This window comes from Protomyctophum parallelum (genome assembly GCF_964188405.1).
Source record: "Protomyctophum parallelum genome assembly, chromosome: 22".
Classification (NCBI taxonomy): Eukaryota; Metazoa; Chordata; class Actinopteri; order Myctophiformes; family Myctophidae; genus Protomyctophum; species Protomyctophum parallelum.
Genome location: NC_139714.1, coordinates 16,077,063 through 16,096,719, shown reverse-complemented (window position 1 = coordinate 16,096,719; position 19,657 = coordinate 16,077,063). Strand labels below are relative to the sequence as shown.

The 19,657-nt window shown below is 46.2% G+C and overlaps 1 protein-coding gene across 1 annotated transcript in view; it reads left to right on the top strand.

Moving 5' to 3' along the window:
• The window catches only part of snd1 (staphylococcal nuclease and tudor domain containing 1), a 360,720-nt gene that overhangs the window by 211,174 nt on the left and 129,889 nt on the right, over positions 1-19,657 (top strand). Inside the window, 2 exon segments of the mRNA XM_083794554.1 lie at positions 7,438-7,566; positions 7,568-7,627. Of these exon segments, the coding sequence (XP_083650680.1) occupies positions 7,438-7,566; positions 7,568-7,627 (189 nt within the window).

Genomic DNA, 19,657 nt, shown 5'->3' with positions numbered 1-19,657 from the left:
CCTGAGATCAGATTCATACGAGGTTTCCGCCGGACACACACTGGTCTGATGAACCCGTTCTGACCTGAGATCAGATTCTAAAAATGTCAGTCGCTCTTCGATTTTTCAAAAATAGCAGACCTATAAGCTCGTATCGCGCCACTCGGTGGCGCGATATGAGCTTGTAGATCTGCTATTTTGAAATAGCTAAAGCATAACATGATGCTGACACCAAAATGGGTGCCCGGTCAGAATGGGTTAACGTATTGACATATAGCATCATGGCTGTTCTTTAACGTATTGACCTATAGCATGGCTGTTCCTTAACGTATCGACCTATAGCATGAATGTTCTTTAACATATTGACCTATAGCATGGCTGTTCCTTAACGTATTGACCTATAGCATGGCTGTTCCTTAACGTATTGACCTATAGCATGGCTGTTCCTTAACGTATTGACCAATAGCATGGCTGTTCCTTAACGTATCTACCAATAGCATGGCTGTTCCTTAACGTATTGACCTATAGCATGGCTGTTCGTTAACGTATCTACCAGTAGCATGGCTGTTCCTTAACGTATTGACCTATAGCATTGCTGTTCGTTAACGTATCTACCAATAGCATGGCTGTTCCTTAACGTATTGACCTATAGCATGGCTGTTCCTTAACGTATTGACCTATAGCATGGCTGTTCGTTAACGTATCTACCAATAGCATGGCTCTTCTTTAACGTGTAATGATGGATAACGAGGTGGGCTGGACGGTGCTGCTGCCACTGGTTTGATTGCCGCTGCTTGTCCATCTGTGCCCTTTTCATGGTTTCCTGCTCCACTTCCAGCATAATATTGATATAACCACATGAGGGCTATTTGTTATCGTTAACCCATTCTGGGCGGGGACCCCTTTTGGTGTTAGCATTATGTTATGCTTTAGCTATTGAAAAAAATAGCAGATCTACAAGCTCATAGCGCGCCACCGAGTGGCGCGCTACGAGCTTGTAGGTCTGCTATTTTTTGAAAGATCGAAGAACGACTGACATAGAAACATAGCTTTTTCAGAAAACTGTCATTTTCAAACAGACATTTTTAGAATCTGATCTCAGGTCAGAGTGGTTAAGGCTCCATGCATGCAGTGCCACACTGAATCTGATCTCAGGTCAGAATGGGTTAAGGCTCCGCGCCATGCAGCGCCACACTCTCATTGGGTTAGGAGAGTGTGCTGTCGTTGAGTGGCGAGCAAATGTCCTCCATTAGGCCGGCAGTAGGAGGTAAATGAAGTTATTCACTGAAAGTGGGCGCGGGGAAAAAATAGGCAAATTCATTTGCCCTTTAGTTATGGAAACTGTGTGTGTGTGTGTGTGTGTGTGTGTGTGCGTGTGTGTGTGTGTCAAACTGCACTGGCAGTGTTTATGTCCTTTGTACAAGGTATTCCTGTACTTCTCATTATGTAAACATTTCATTCCTCATCACATCACTCCATTTTTCAATATATCCTCACTATAACTGTAAGCCACGCTAATATTATTATTAAATATACAGTTGATTTAGTCGCCAAAAATACCTTTTGGTGGGCCTTGATGGCATTGTACGTAATGGCATATTTTTACACTTGGTTGCATGCTGAAAATAGCCGATGTACAAGCTCACAACATTGCGTTGTGAGCTTGCAGCTCTTCTATTTCCGGAGCGCAACAACCGAACACAACCAAACACACTATGATCTCTTCTCCACTATAGCCCTGTAAGTTAGATCTAGTTTGTATTTCTTGACAGAATTGCCAGTATGTGTTATCTTAATACCAGTGTATACTTGGCTTACTTGGTTACCTTAGCTTAGTTTTCATCAGTGGAAAAAAGGTAGTTGACGAACATTTTTTCAACACTGCCTTTGAATCGCGGTGGCTGACACCACATAGGAGAATAACAATTACTATTTACACTTTAGTCATTTAGCAGATGGATTAAGATTAAGCAAGAACAAAAAAGCATTTATCATGAAACATACGTAAGCTAAGAACGTAACAGTGGAATATCTATATAATGAAACTATACATATAAACTATACATATATACTATATTATGCTATACATATGTACTATGACGTGCTATGACTACATACAATGCAATTATAGTGCTGTCTACAAAACATGCTATAAGTCTGTATCAAATGCTATCTACTGTAAGTCTACAGAAATGCTATCTAAGGGGGCATAGGGTAAGTGCTATGGGCCATGATGGAGTCTGAAAAGGTGGGTTTTCAGACTACAACAACCTCCAGGAGCATGGCGGTGTCCGGGTAATCGCTTAAAACGGCATTTTGTCCACATGGAAGCCATGTGGATCTGCCTGACGTTAGGGGACCGACCGCAGGCCTCTGGCCCGTGATCTAGCCTGACGTTAGGGGACCGGAGCTAGGCTCTGCATGGCCAGCGTAGGAATGTCTGGCCTCCTCCCAGTCCTCTCCACTCATTGGTTCCATTAGTAAGGGGGGGGAGGATCCTGCTGTTTCCTCCCCGTCACCTTCTCAAATGAAACGCTCAGCTGGACGCTGACATTTCCCTGGAACATGTGCTTGAGGAGAGGAGGACAATGGAGGCCTGCCCGTGTGATTAGACACATGGTTAGCTCGTCACAGTCCACTACAGTTAAGCCCTTCTGTGCGGGAACCCCCTTTTTGGTGTTAGCATTATGCTATGCTTTAGCTATTGAAAAATAGCAGATCTACAAGCTCATAGCGCGCCACCGAGTGGCGCGCTACGAGCTTGTAGGTCTGCTATTTTTTTTAAAACCATGAACATGTGGTGCAAAGCTTTGAATATGTATATATGTACTCTTTCAGAGCGAACGTTTTTTAACTCAAATCTTTGCTTCTGGGAGGAGGTGATCCCTGAAACAACACATTTTCAGATGGGGGGGTCAGCGGCCAATTTCATATAATTTTGGGGGTCCTTTGACATGAAATATTGAGAACCACTGATCTAGAAACATGAGGTTTTTCAGAAAAAAACACATTTAAAAAAATATTTTTTTCTTTTTAAAATCTCGACGTCAGGTCAGAATGGGTTAAGCCCCGGCTGCTAGCCGAGGCACAAAAGCTCCCCGCGGCTCCCGACTTTTCCTAAGCCAAGGTTTTTCTTACACGCTGCTCGGTGACCACTATTGAAAACAGCCCCTCTCTTTTGCAAAAGAAAGAAAAAGAAAAAAAAAAGCCGATGCTGCAAAAGACTTCCACGTTGGATCGCTTCTGCACCCGGCTGCCACGAACACAACAGCCCAGGCTCGTTTGTTGCTATAGCTATCGAGGTTCACAGCTGGCCGCAGCTAGTTCGTTAGAGGCTAATTGCTTTGCTGAAAGTTCAAAGTAGTCGTGATGACTCTGCACCAATACGAGAAGCACCTCTTGTGTTATCTTGTGTTAGTTAAGTTGAGCCTTCGGCTCTATTTGCGTTTGTTGCTAATGAAGTGCAATTTACCAAAACCCACGGTTGTTAATGCTCTGCATTTCTACAGCACCTTTTCATCCAAAGCCCTTTAGAATGTTTACTTCACACAGCCATGGTTGAAGGGTTAGTTAGTTAAGCCCTTTAGAATGTGTACTTCACACAGCCATGGTAGAAGGGTTAGTTAGTTAAGCCCTTTAGAATGTTTACTTCACACAGCCATGGTTGAAGGGTTAGTTAGTTAAGCCCTTTAGAATGTTTACTTCACACAGCCATGGTGTAAGGGTTAGTTAGTTAAGCCCTTTAGAATGTTTACTTCACACAGCCATGGTTGAAGGGTTAGTTAGTTAAGCCCTTTAGAATGTTTACTTCACACAGCCATGGTGTAAGGGTTAGTTAGTTAAGCCCTTTAGAATGTTTACTTCACACAGCCATGGTTGAAGGGTTAGTTAGTTAGTTAGGGTTAGTTAGTTAGTTCTACAGCACCTTTTTATCCAAAGCCCTTTTGAATGTTTACTTCACACACCCATGGTAGAAGCAAGAAGTAATATAGCGATCCTGTAGTATTGCTCGAGACCAGAGGATATTAATTGAATACAAACTGTACCTGACTGTACCTTGTGCTGTTTACATTTCTACTAGTGAAATAGAAAGTGTCACTAAACAATACTAGACATAATTGAATTACACAGACGAAAAACTGTCTTAAGTCCACACTATTGATCCATATACATAAATTATAGATAAAGATTCAGGACAAGGGGGTCAGAATGAAATTTTGCACTTTGAAATTTCATCTGTGGTACTCAATTGTGAAACTTTGGCCAAAGTGAACTATTGCGTGAGAACTCTGTGTAGCCGAGTGAAACAAAATGTAATGCCTCAATTTCTACAATGCCAAGGTCGTGTCGGCCTCGATGCTCTTTGGTTACACTTCAGCTCATTCTGACCATCGTGTCGGAACCGGGCCCGGTTCCTGCTCTCTCTCCCCCCACTTTTCCTCGTTGACATTTGGGTGCTTTGCAGGTTCAGTGCGACTCTTAATAGCTCGGTTATGTAATGGCCCCTATGCTGTGTGTAAAACAGGCCTATTGACTCAGACAGCAGAGTGGATGGCAGACCTATAGAACAAGGGGAGGGGAAGTGGTGTAGATTGCATCGGATGAGACCAGTTAGGCCGCTGTTACGACAGGCTCATCCCCCTCTTCTAAACCACTGTCCACACTCTAGACATCCTGCCACGGGTCGGCAGGTTGGACAGGATGCAGGGAGGGAGGCCCGGCTAGTGGCTCCAAAGTCGCAAGTTGGACCACCGGACTCAGAGGGTGCGTTCCATTTGGGTACTGGTGACTGGTGACTGGTAGTTTGGTACTGGTGACTGGTAGTTTGCTGCTAGGACATTTGCAGTGCCAACAATATTATTTAGTGTATCTAGGAGCATTATGCGAAAAGAGAAATGGACCACATGTTAATTTTGTCTCATGGTTGTTTCATGTGGTACATTAGGTTTCAGAACATGTGTTTGCCTCTGTTCTGTTCTGGTCTGGTCTGGTCTGGTCTGGTCTGGTCTGGTCTGGTCTGGTCTGGTCTGGTCTGTTCTGTTCTGTTCTGTTCTTGGCTTGTCATTATTGTGCATAATCAGAGTGCAGATTATGCAACCATTTAAAGAAAAAAAGCTTATTCTTTATGTATTACTTTGACTGGGACCAAAGGCAGAGAGAGAGAGAGAGCAGTTCACAAACTAATTCCCCTCAGATTTCCCAGGGGGCCGAGGGGCTAAGCAGCCGCGCGTCGTAATCATTTAACTTCTGACTATCTCTTTCCACCACAAACCTGTCTCCTCCTGTTCCCGCTGACAGATGGATAGAAGACATATATATTGATTTTTTTTTCTCCCTTCCCCCTCCTTCCCTGTTCATCACTTATAAAAGAAAATGTAATGAATGGATAATTATCCTGAATAGGCATATTTGGGTTATTGTCCATAATCCATTTTGGGCTGGAACCCCTTTTGGTGTTAGCATTATGTTATGCTTTAGCTATTGAAAAATAGCAGATCTACAAGCTCATAGCGCGCCACCGAGTGGCGCGCTACGAGCTTGTAGGTCTGCTATTTTTGAAAAATCGAAGAACGACTTGACATAGAAACATAGCTTTTTCAGAAAAGTGTCAGGATGTAGAAGACAATTTTAGAATCTGATCTCGGGTCAGAACGGGATAATGTTGTGAGATCCGTTGCTACTTTGTCAGCAGGGTTGGCGCTTTTTCAACCCGTCCTCATTTGTGTGACCCGTGGGGGGGGAATTGCAATTTGGCTTCCCGCTAATTGCAAATGATTTAGGGGAGTGTGCAGAAAACGCAGGATAGCAATATGGGAAGTCTCTTAACTAAGTCTGAACTACAGAGTCGACAGTAAATTAAACGGTCACTTTGCGAAGCCACTTTCTCCTTTTTCTGTTCCTCCTTTTTGGGGTGTGTGTGTGTGTGTGTGTGTGTGTGTGTGTGTGTGTGTGTGTGTGTGTGTGTGGGGTGCAGGCATTTGGCTTTATGGAAGCAAAGTCAAGTTGTTGTCAAACACACCTAATGATTGGAACTGTCTGTGTGCCACGTCACGTACAGAGAAACAAAAGCCGACCTATACGCAGACTCACAGCGCTTGATATTGTGATCAGCATGCGACTACTGTATATGTACAAACTGTCCTTAATGATTGAAACTGTCGTGTGTGTGCCACGTCACGTACAGAGAAACACAAGCCGACCTACGCAGACTCACATCGTTTGATATTATCCGCTATAACTATATGTATAAACTGTCCTTATAACACTATTGTACAAACAATATCCTATGTTGGCTTTTTTTTTAATAAGCAAAATATAAACTTTGACTCACTTCAGTGAGATTGGTGTTTCAGTTTTTTTAATTTTTTTCTCAGTGATTAGCCCCCCCCCCCCCAACACACAGAGGGAGACACACATGCACACGTGCACGTGCACACGCACACCTCAGTCCAGATGTCTGGTGTATACTCCGTCAGTCAGCGCTGCCAAGTCGCTGGTGTTTAATCCATTCTGACCTGAGATCAGATTAAAAAAATGTCTTCTACATCCTGACAGTTTCCGAAAAAGCTATGTTTCTTCGTCGTTCTTCGATTTAAAAAAAAAATAGCAGACCTACAAGCTCGTAGCGCGCCACTCGGTGGCGCGCTATGAGCTTGTAGATCTGCTATTTTTCAATAGCTAAAGCATAACATAATGCTAACACCAAAAGGGGCTATCCCGCCGAGAACGGGTTAATGGAGAATGACAGGGGGAAGGAAGGAAGCGACCTTAGCTAGCGGACACCACGGCTGGCGGTAATTGTCCGCGGAAAAGATGTGCACCACCGCGCACGCCACGACCGAGAGAGAGAGAGAGAGAGAAGGGTGACCCGACCGACCTCCCGCCATGCCATGCCAGGGGTGGGGGGGAGGGGGAGGGGGAGGGGGGGGGGGGGGGGGGGGGGGGGGGTGAGAGAAAGAGAGAGGCCGCCAAATCGATAGAGCCTCAGGGGCATCCAATGATCTGTCTGTTTAAGAACAGTAGAGTCTCTCTCCTGCATTAGGCAATCCGACCACACACACACGCACACACACACACACAGCCAGCCCAGCAGGACTAATGGAATCTCAGACATAATCCCCGATACAGTACATTAACTGAGCCTCTCTCTCTCTCTCTCTCTCTCTCTCTCTCTCTCTCTCTCTCTCTCTCTTCTCTCTCTCTGTCTCTCTGTCTCTGTCTCTGTATCTGTGTCTCTCTGTCTCTGTGTCTCTCTGTGTCTGTCTCTCTGTCTCTGTCTCTCTGTCTCTGTCTGTCTCTGTCTCTCTCTCTCTCTCTCTCTCTCTCTCTCTCTGTCTCTCTGTCTCTGTCTCTGTATCTGTGTCTCTCTGTCTCTGTGTCTCTCTGTGTCTGTCTCTCTGTCTCTGTCTGTCTCTGTCTCTCTCTCTCTCTCTCTCTCTCTCTCTGTCTCTCTGCCAGGTGGAGGTGGAGGTGGAGAGCATGGACAAAGCGGGTAACTTCATTGGCTGGCTGCACATTGAGGGCTTGAACCTGTCGGTGGCGCTGGTGGAAGGCGCCCTGTCCAAGGTCCACTTCACCGCCGAGCGCTTCCAACTACTTCAAGACGCTGACGACCGCCGAGGAGGGCTGCCGGGACAGGAAAGAGAAGGTTGGTGTTTTACACGTCCAGAGATCTGGTGTCCAGAGATCTGGTGTCCAGAGATATGTTGTACAGAGATCTGTTGTACAGCGTCCAGAGATCTGTTGTACAGCGTCCAGAGATCTGTTTTACAGAGATCTGTTGTACAGAGATCTGGTGTCCAGAGATCTGTTGTCCAGAGATCTGTTGTCCAGAGATCTGGTGTCCAGAGATCTGTTGTCCAGAGATCTGGTGTCCAGAGATCTGTTGTACAGCGTTCCTGAGATCTGTTGTCCATAGATCTGGTGTCCAGAGATCTGCTATGGTGATCTGCTATGTGCTATGGTGACTAAAACTAAGACTAAATACACTTGTACAGCGTCCAGAGATCTGTTGAGATCTGTTGTACAGCGTTCCTGAGATCTGTTGTCCATAGATCTGGTGTCCAGAGATCTGCTATGGTGATCTGCTATGTGCTATGGTGACTAAAACTAAGACTAAATACACTTGTACAGCGTCCAGAGATCTGTTGTCCAGAGATCTGGTGTCCATAGATCTGTTGTCCAGAGATCTGTTGTCCAGAGATCTGGTGTCCAGAGATCTGTTGTACAGCGTCCAGAGATCTGGTGTCCAGAGATCTGTTGTCCAGAGATCTGGTGTCCAGAGATCTGGTGTCCAGAGATCTAGTGTCCAGAGATCTGTTGTCCAGAGATCTGTTGTACAGCGTCCAGAGATCTGGTGTCCAGAGATCTGTTGTACAGCGTCCAGAGATCTGTTGTCCAGAGATCTGTTGTACAGCGTCCAGAGATCTGGTGTCCAGAGATCTGTTGTACAGCGTCCAGAGATCTGGTGTCCAGAGATCTGTTGTACAGCGTCCAGAGATCTGGTGTCCAGAGATCTGTTGTACAGCGTCCCAGTGTTTTCGTCGACTAAAACTAAGACGAAAAATGTTCGTAGACTACCTTTTTCCACTGACAAAAACTAGATGGAAACTAAATGAAAAATGTGCTATGGTGACTAAAACTAAGACTAAATACACTGACAATTTCGTCGACAAATAAAAACTAGACTAAAATGTTAGGAAGGGACTAGTGGACAAGAGATCCACTATAAGTCATTTTACACTTGGTTGCATGCTGAAAATAGCTGATCTACAAGCTCACAACGCGTCGCGCTGTGACGCGTTGTGAACTTGTAGATCAGCTATTTTCAGCAAGTGTAAAAACACTCATTATGACGGCATCAAGGCCCGCCAAAATACATTTTAGTCGACTAAATAAACTGTAGATTTAGTCGACTAAAATCTTATGACATTTAGTCGACTAAAACTAGACTAAACACCAAAACATTCCGGGTGACTAAAATGTGACTAAAACTAAATGAAGTTTCAGTCCAAAGACTATGACTAAACTAAAATAGAAATTTGCTGCCAAAAACAACACTGGTGCATTGGTTTCCTCCACCATGCGGTCGACTGTGGCTCAGGAGGTAGAGCAGGTCGTCCAATGATCCGTGGGTCGGCGGTTTGAATCCCGGCTCCTCCTCCTGTCTACATGTCGAAGTGTCCTTGAGCAAGACACTGAATGAACCCCAAATTGCTCCCGATGTGCTGGTTGGTCGGTGCCTTGCATGGCTTCCGCCACAATCGGTATGAATGTGTGTATGAATGAGTGAATGTAATGCACAGTCTATGTAAAGCGCCTTGGATAAAGGCGCTATATAAAAATGCACAATTTACCATTTTTACCACCATCGGTGTGTGACTGTTATGAATGGGGGGGATGTGATGTGCAATCTATACGTGAAGCGATTTGGATAAAAGCGCTGTATGAATGCACCGTTTACCTTCATGCGGTATGAATTCATCCATTGTAACCACTTAAAACCCCCAGAATTCAGAGAACAGAAAATGCACAACGGAACATATTTAATGTCGAGTGAAAACAGAAAAAGTATAGAGCCCTTTCTTTTTGTAAAGCGACTTTGGGAACTTAAAAAAGTGTTGTGTATAAAGCTTATTATAATAATTACTATTATAATTCTTAATATACAGTAGCTCAGTGTTTTTCTTTTTTTAAACGTTCTCATTCCAAAGAGACCTCCCACTTTGATACGTGTAATACAAGGATATTATTGGGCATACTGTTTTGTTGTGATACAGAATCGATAAATGGCAAACTGAAATTATACCACTTTGGTCCCATCGATCCGAGCTGGGACATGATCCATAGATTATGAGGACATGATCCATCTATTGATCTTTAGAATAAACATGCTTTGAAACGCTGAATGACCTTTAAGTTTACTGTTCAGATGCGGTTAGCTCATACTGTAGGTGACATGTGTTGTTATTTATTTATTTAAGTTTACCGTTCAGAGGCGGTTAGCTCATTATACTGTAGGTGACATGAGTTTTTATTTATTTATTTTTGGACGAAGCAGCACTTAGCAAAAAAGCATATTAACCAGCATCCACGCACGCACACATGTACGCACAGACTGATTACCATTCTACATTGTTGCTGTCCAGCAGAAACCTTCTATCCTACTGTTTGTCTGAAACTGTTAATGTTTCAGCTAATGGAAAATGGCACCAGTGTTTCAGTAGCCTGGAAACCAGAACACCAGTGTTCCAGTAGCCTGTAAACCAGCCTGATTTGTTCCAGTAGCCTGTAAACCAGACTGATTTGTTCCAGTAGCCTGTAAACCAGCCTGAGTTGTTCCAGTAGCCTGGAAACCAGCCTGATTTGTTCCAGTAGCCTGGAAACCAGCCTGATTTGTTCCAGTAGCCTGGAAACCAGCCTGATTTGTTCCAGTAGCCTGGAAACCAGACTGGTTTGTTCCAGTAGCCTGTAAACCAGACTGATTTGTTCCAGTAGCCTGTAAACCAGCCTGATTTGTTCCAGTAGCCTGGAAACCAGACTGATTTGTTCCAGTAGCCTGGAAACCAGACTGATTTGTTCCAGTAGCCTGGAAACCAGACTGATTTGTTCCAGTAGCCTGTAAACCAGCCTGATTTGTTCCAGTAGCCTGGAAACCAGCCTGATTTGTTTCAGTAGCCTGTAAACCAGACTGATTTGTTTCAGTAGCCTGGAAACCAGCCTGATTTGTTCCAGTAGCCTGGAAACCAGACTGATTTGTTTCAGTAGCCTGGAAACCAGACTGATGTGCTACGTCTGTCGTATCCTATTTGACTCTTATTTCCAATTATGTGGTCAAGTCAGGAAGTTTTACCTGCGGCCACTTGATTCTCTCTCAGAATCTGGCAACACTGGTCACAAGCAGCAACAACAACCAAAGTCAGCAGTGTTGATTCTGTCGACTAAAACTAAGACAAAAACTAAATGGAAACTAAATGAAAACTAAGCTATGATGACTAAAACTAAGACTAAATATGCTGACAATTTCGTCAACAGCTAAAAACTAGTCTAAAATGCTAGGAAGGGACTAGGGACAAGAGATCCTGTATAAGTCATTTTACACTTGGTTGCATGCTGAAGATAGACTATCTACAAGCTCACACACATTGTGAGCTTGTAGATCGTCTATCTTCAGCAAGTGAAAAGAAACAGTCATTACGACGGCATCAAGGCCCGCCAAAATACTGCTCTATTGGGTTGAGGATGAAGCTTGTGGGTCCTCCATGGAGCCGGGTGATGGATGGAGACATCTCCTCCATTTCACCCCCAGATCCTTCACTAGTCGACCCCACAACACATGAATGAAGTGATCACTTCTCTCTTCTTATCTGGTTCTCTCCTTTATCATGCTTTTCTCTTAGTCCATCTCTTTCTCTTGTTCTCTCTACTCTCCTTTTTGATATATTTTTTTATCTTGCCTCTCTCTCTCACACACACACACACACACACACACACACACACACACACACACACACATGCGCGCGCACACGCACACACAGCTATCTGAGCAGTGTTGGATATGACATCACTGTGCTCATCTTATCAGGGTGATCTATTGCCAGACCCAATAAGGGACCCTGTTCTTCCAATGAATCCATCATGACCAACACACACACACACACACACACACACACACTTTCTATTCCTCGCAGAGAGATGAGACTCTATCTTTCAGTAGCGTGTTCATGTGCTGGCGGAGTGCGTGTTGGACTCCACAAAACCCCTCTTATCTCACTTGGAACGGCCCATGTACCTCTGCCATGTTCAATATGACACACGTTGGTATTGCTATAGGGGCAGCGGTGGCCGAACGGTTTGCGGAGCGGTCTTGATACCGGAAGGTCGCTAGTTCGAATCCCCGGACCGGCACGTTAAAATGACCACCGCTGAAGTGCCCTTTGAGCAAGGCATTGAACCTCTACCATGAAATGTTCTATGAGCAGGGCCTGGCTGTAAACAAGTTCTTGAGCTTAGTCCAGTTACCCTGGGTAAACAAATAACTTTGCTTTGCTTTATACATGTGAGGACAAAAGCATTTCCAGAAGTCATTGTAAATGGCCGATCTACGAGCTCACAACGCATTGTGAGTGTGAGATCCTAAGTACATACAGTAACAACCCCCAAACATAACCTTTTCATGAAGATTGTGCATTTTCAAAAAATGCTTCCGGAACGTATTTATTTTATATTTTTTGTCTGCTATTAAGCCTAGTAGACACATTATGGTTGGCAAAACATTGAGGAACCAACTCATTTGGAACTGTTATTATTTTATTTTCCCAGATTATTATTATTACTTATTTATTTGTCACGTCTGCTATACGGACAATGTACAATACCAGTTAACCCATTCTGACCTGAGATCAGATTCTAAAAATGTCTTCTACGTTCTTCGATTTTTCAAAAATAGCAGACCTACAAGCTCATAGCACGCCACTCGGTGGCGCGCTACGAGCTTGTAGATCTGCTATTTTTCAATAGCTAAAGCATAACGTAATGCTAACACCAAAAATGGGTTAATGAAAAGGAATACAAATAAATTCAAGGACCATTTTGTTACAGACTTAAGTAAGTCCAAGTGTGTGCGCACATACACACGCGCAGTCAGTCACGCACACGCACACGCACACACACACACTGCCCTGTGACCGGGTCAGGTGGAGGCAGACTCCAGAACCGGACGGACACTGATTGGTGTTTGATGTTCCGGTCGCCATGGGGACCGATGAGCACATCATCAACCCCCAGGCGTGCGTGCGTGCGTGCGTGCGTGCGTGTCCATGTCCACAAGTACAGTAGTATTTGAAGACATTGTGAAGAAAATGTATGAATAAAAATACTTTCAGGACTACAATTACGAAATGATGTGATGAGAGGGTTAGGGTTAGAGTTACCCCTTTTTATATAGTAATGGCACACGCCGCTGATCCACACGCTTGTAGATCGGATATTTTTCAACATCCTCACATGTACAGTTATGTAAACCTGTGTGTGTGTGGGTGTGTGTGCGTGTGTGCTTCCTCAGGGCAGATGAGGTGGGGGCTCGCTCATCTAATTAACCCTTTGGGACTCGCCAGGGAAAAGCATAGAACTATGAATCTCTCTGTTCTCTTTTGAAGTCGCGAGCTCGTCTTCGTCGGTGTGTGTGAACTGGAGCGAGATATACTACGTCCCCCTCTCTCTCTCTCTCTCTCTCTCTCTCCCCCCCCCCCCCCTCCTGTCCCCCTGGCTGTGGATATGGAAGACACAGGTGCCGCTGATGCTGTGTCAGGATTACCTACTAGGAAAATGGTGTGTTATGTCATGCTGGGGGGGTTTGTCCTAATCCGAGTGGAATAGTGTGAGAGTGATGACACTATAGCGTTGTGACAATGGGGACGAGGAAGTGCTCATTCTATCCCGATGGGATAGTTCCAATGTCTGGAACTATAGGCATGACCCGCGTTGTGGACTGGGGTCATAATGGAGTAGACTCAGAGGGCCCATGCACTGCAGTGAACTTTACCATGTTGAGCTTGTTCTATGTGTTTACTGGAGTGGCACACACACACACACACACACACACACACACACACACACACACACACACACACACACACACACACACACACACACACACACACACACACACACACACACACACACACACACACACACACCCACCCACACAAACACAAACACCTCTGTGTTTTCTGCACTGGCATCCTGAACCAGGAGAACTGCTTAGTTCTCAGGACTTCAGTCTATATGAGTTTCCCCCCCCCTTACAACGGTACCAATGGGATCAAGTGATTATCTTTTAAACTAAGCATTCCAAAGAAGCTGCATTCCTTCAGCTCAGCATAATGCACAGATTATTTACTTTAGTAAAAGTAATCAATACCACAATGTATAAAATACCCTCTTATGAGCAAACGTCTGAGTCAAAGTGTTGGCATCAAAACTTGCATTACCAAAAGTATAAGTTGGTCACTTTAGAAAGTTTTCAAAATGTGTATACATAATTTGAAAGTGGCATCATGTTATGATTTAGCTATTGAAAAAATAGCAGATCTACAAGCTCATAGCGCGCCACCGAGTGGCGCGCTACGAGCTTGTAGGTCTGCTATTTTCATAGCTTTTTCAGAAAACTGTAGACATTTTTTTTTAGAATCTGATCTCAGGTCAGAATGGGGTCAAGTGCAGTACTTGAGTACTACACGTACCTAGTTACTTCCCCCCCCGATTGATCTCAGCCCATCAGCAGCTCCTCTGATTGGACAAACAGGCCATTTTAGCGGCTCCGTGCACATGGGCGCTCACAGTCGCCCCAAAAACCAGCGCTCGTACAGTTCCCTGTCACCTTTTATTTACGTCCCCGTTACGTAAGTGGTTCTCTCTCTCCCCGGCGTCTCAGCCTCAACCCCCGGAAAGCAGCGCTGTCCTCCTCACAGCGCCCATGGCAGTCCCAGCATTTAACCCGTTCTGACCCGAGATCAGATTCATACGAGGTTTCCACTGGACACACACTGGTCTGATGAACCCATTCTGACCTGAGATCAGATTCTAGAAATGTCAGCCGTTCTTCGATTTTTCAAAAATAGCAGACCTACAAGCTCGTAGCGCGCCACTCGGTGGTCTATTGTGTAGATCTGCTATTTTTCAATAGCTAAAGCATAGCATGATGCTAACACCAAAAGGGCGTTCCCGCCCAGAATGGGTTAATAACGTGTCTTGAGCGGAAGTGAGTCGCCGCGTGTTGTTCCAACGAGGAGGCGGTTTGTTTTTTTCCGAGCAGCGCGTCGCGCGGTCCTCTCGCTCCCATGCGCCGCTCGGTTTGTTTTGGGAGAAGCACATTCTGGTGTTCTGGGGGTGTTCTAGAGGGCAAAGAAATAGATCCCCGTTCTTGCTTAGCAGGCCTCTCTGTAAACAACGTTCATCCGAGAGCAAACAGACACAAACAGCCACCATTGCCATTAATATATCATCATATCATCATACTATAATTCAGTCAATGTCTGTGTGTCTGTCTGTCTGTCACTGTGACTGCCGTAGCTCCTCACTGCCTGCACCAATCGCTCCACACAGGCATTGACCATAATAATATGGAGGTCTTAACGAAGCCCTTTTTCCAGTTTAACAAATTGTAAATTAATTATGAAAATGCACCCAGGGTGCAGTACCCCCCGTGGCCACTGATATCTCACAACGGGTAATGGCTAGTATAATTAACAACTTAAACCGTGTATGGTTCGTTGACCAGAGTCCCTCAGGGGGTCTATGCTAGCCCCCCCCCCCCCCCCCCCCCCCCCCCTCCATCACCAAAAATAGCCTATACCTACAATGTGTTGTGAGCTTGTGTAGATTAGGTTATTTTCACCCCGGAATAGGTTGAAGCGTTTTAAACACATGGTTCCATGAGAGAGAGAGGGAGGCCACCTGAGGTTTGGCTCAAAGTACAATGGAAGCCGTTTTCGGGCCACAACGCTTCCATTTCAATCATTAGTACGCTCGCACAAATCAACACATTCTGGAGAACTGTAAACGGTAGTAATGAAGGGAGATGAGGTTGTCTCCGTGTGCAGTATAGAAACAGTGGAAGCTTTCATTTTGAGTTCTCCCGAGATCTGTTTCGGCCGACGGTATCAATCAACACTTTCTGGGAAAACTCAACAACCTGAGTAATGGAGGGCCATGGTGGCAGGAGAGAAAAGGTTCATCAATCTGTGCTCCCCAGATAGCCCAGGAAGTTCCTTTTACCCTGCAATTCAGAGCCCTAACACCTGTGGTAAAAAAAAAAAATATATATATATATATATATATATATATGTGTATGTGTATCCCATTTTGACCTGAGATCAGATTCTATAAATGTCTTCTACATCCTGACAGTTTTCTGAAAAAGCTATGTTTACTATGTCAGTCGTTCTTCGATTCTTCAAAAATAGCAGACCTACAAGCTCATATAGCGCGCCACTCGGTGGCGCGCTATATGAGCTTGTAGGTCTGCTATTTTTCAATAGCTAAAGCATAGCATAATGCTAACACCAAAAGGGGTTATATACAGTATATATATATAGTGGGCTGAACATTTAGCCATCTTCATGTACCGTACATGAAAATAAACGTGTTATGTGAGCTTCCTCTCCGACGGAAGAGACAAGGCAGCTGACGTTGGTTAATTGGGAGCCGGCCTAATTATGAAGTAAATCAACAATCAGCCCTTGATATTAACCAGAGTGTGCTTTATGTCGAGTAAGGGGTTTTTCTACTGTAATTACCCAGCCTTGAAGGAGATTACCACGTTCAGAGGGGCCGGAGAGAGAGATGGAGAGAGAGATAGAGGGGGGAGGAGAGGAGAGGGAGAGAGAGAGAGAGGGGGGAGGAGAGGGAGAGAGAGAGAGAGAGAGAGAGGGGGGAGGAGAGAGAGAGATTGAGAGAGGGGGGGGAGGAGAGGGAGAGAGAGAGAGGGAGGAGAGGGAGAGAGAGAGGGGGGGAGGAGAGGGAGAGAGAGAGAGAGAGATAGAGGGGGGGAGGAGAGAGAGAGGAGGAGAGGGATAGAGAGATAGAGGGGGAGGAGAGGGAGAGAAAGATAGAGGGGGAGGAGAGAGAGAGAGAGATAGAGGGGGAGGAGAGAGAGAGATAGAGGGGGAGAAGAGGGAGAGAGAGATAGAGGGGGAGGAGAGGGAGAGAGAGATAGAGGGGAGGAGAGAGAGAGAGAGAGATAGAGGGGAGGAAAGGGAGAGAGAGAGAGAGGAGGAGAGGGAGAGAGGGATAGGAGAGAGAGGAGGAGGAGGAGAGGGAGAGAAAGATAGAGGGGGAGGAGAGAGAGAGAGAGATAGAGGGGGAGGAGAGAGAGATAGAGGGGGAGAAGAGGGAGAGAGATATAGGGGGAGGAGAGGGAGAGAGAGATAGAGATAGAGGGGAGGAGAGAGAGAGATAGAGGGGAGGAAAGGGAGAGAGAGAGAGAGGAGGAGAGGGAGAGAGGGATAGAGGGGGAGGAGAGAGAGGAGGAGGAGGAGAAGGAGAGAGAGGAGGAGAGGGAGATGAAGAAAGAGCAGGAGAGGACATGACAACTTGGCCATCTTCCTCTCATCTCCACGCCCCCCCACTCCCCTTTCATCCTCCGTCAACACCCGTATACAGTTTGTCGTAGAGAGAGTGTGCCGTGTGCTGAATGTAGCCGATCTATAAGCAACGCAACGGAGGCGACATGCTGTGAGCTCGTACAGTAGATGGTCTATTTTTTTGCAAGGCCTGTCTTTTCCTGCTAATTATCTCTGAATCCCCTCTTAGTAACACTAGCACGTCTGAACTAAACTCACTCCTACTCTGATGCCTAACGGTGGAGATGACCGTGTTTTTTGGGCGATTCCATTTGGCCACTCTCTCCGGCGCGCTTCGAGCTTTTAGGTCTGCTATTTTGAAAAATCGAAGAACGACTGACATTTTTAGAATCTGATCTCAGGTCAGAATGGGTTAATCAGACCAGTGTGTGTCCAGTGGAAACCTCGTTATGAATCTGATCTCAGGTCAGAATGGGTTAATGTGACACCGCAGCTATGACTGCGCCCAGGGCAGCCTGCAGGTAATGGTCTATATAGAGCCCTAGTGGGACATATTTTGTGTCGGGATCTTAAGTGGTAAAACAAAACAAAATATAGCTGCAAGCAGCGATAAGGCGGGACCAAGGAGATAGAGAGAGAGACAGAGAGAGAGAAAGGACAGAGTGTAGAGAGAGAGAGAGAGAGAGAGGGTGGAGACAAAGAGAGAGGGTGGAGACAGAGAGAGAGTGGAGAGAGAGCGAGAGAGACAGAGAGGACAGAGAGACACAGGGACAGAGCGTGTGGAGACAGAGAGGACAGAGAGAGGACAGAGAGTGTGGAGACAGAGAGAGGACAGAGAGTGTGGAGACAGTGAGAGGACAGAGTGTGGAGACAGTGAGAGGACAGAGTGTGGAGACAGAGAGAGGACAGAGTGTGGAGACAGAGAGAGGACAGAGTGTGGAGACATTGAGAGGACAGAGAGTGTGGAGACAGAGAGAGGACAGAGTGTGGAGACAGAGAGAGGACAGAGTGTGGAGACAGAGAGAGGACAGAGTGTGGAGACAGAGAGAGGACAGAGTGTGGAGACAGAGAGAGGACAGAGAGTGTGGAGACAGAGAGAGGACAGAGTGTGGAGACAGAGAGAGGACAGAGTGTGGAGACAGAGAGAGGACAGAGTGTGGAGACAGTGAGAGGACAGAGTGTGGAGACAGTGAGAGGACAGAGTGTGGAGACAGAGAGAGGACAGAGTGTGGAGACAGAGAGAGGACAGAGTGTGGAGACAGTGAGAGGACAGAGTGTGGAGACAGTGAGAGGACAGAGTGTGGAGACAGAGAGAAGACAGAGTGTGGAGACAGAGAGAGGACAGAGTGTGGAGACAGAGAGAGGACAGAGTGTGGAGACAGAGAGAGGACAGAGAGTGTGGAGACAGTGAGAGGACAGAGTGTGGAGACAGAGAGAGGACAGAGAGAGGACAGAGAGTGTGGAGACAGAGAGAGGACAGAGTGTGGAGACAGTGAGAGGACAGAGTGTGGAGACAGTGAGAGGACAGAGTGTGGAGACAGTGAGAGGACAGAGAGTGGACAGAGAGTGTGGAGACAGTGAGAGGACAGAGTGTGGAGACAGAGAGAGGACAGAGTGTGGAGACAGAGAGAGGACAGAGAGAGGACAGAGAGTGTGGAGACAGAGAGAGGACAGAGTGTGGAGACAGAGAGAGGACAGAGAGTGTGGAGACAGAGAGAGGACAGAGTGTGGAGACAGTGAGAGGACAGAGTGTGGAGACAGTGAGAGGACAGAGTGTGGAGACAGAGAGAGGACAGAGTGTGGAGACAGAGAGAGGACAGAGTGTGGAGACAGTGAGAGGACAGAGTGTGGAGACAGTGAGAGGACAGAGTGTGGAGACAGAGAGAAGACAGAGTGTGGAGACAGAGAGAGGACAGAGTGTGGAGACATTGAGAGGACAGAGAGTGTGGAGACAGAGAGAGGACAGAGTGTGGAGACAGAGAGAGGACAGAGTGTGGAGACAGAGAGAGGACAGAGAGTGTGGAGACAGTGAGAGGACAGAGTGTGGAGACAGAGAGAGGACAGAGAGAGGACAGAGAGTGTGGAGACAGAGAGAGGACAGAGTGTGGAGACAGTGAGAGGACAGAGTGTGGAGACAGTGAGAGGACAGAGTGTGGAGACAGTGAGAGGACAGAGAGTGGACAGAGAGTGTGGAGACAGTGAGAGGACAGAGAGTGTGGAGACAGTGAGGGGACAGAGTGTGGAGACAGAGAGAGGACAGAGAGTGTGGAGACAGAGAGAGGACAGAGTGTGGAGACAGTGAGAGGACAGAGTGTGGAGACAGTGAGAGGACAGAGTGTGGAGACAGTGAGAGGACAGAGAGTGGAGACAGTGAGAGGACAGAGTGTGGAGACAGTGAGAGGACAGAGAGTGGAGACAGAGAGAGGACAGAGAGTGTGGAGACAGTGAGAGGACAGAGTGTGGAGACAGAGAGAGGACAGAGAGTGTGGAGACAGTGAGAGGACAGAGTGTGGAGACAGAGAGAGGACAGAGAGTGTGGAGACAGTGAGAGGACAGAGTGTGGAGACAGTGAGAGGACAGAGTGTGGAGACAGA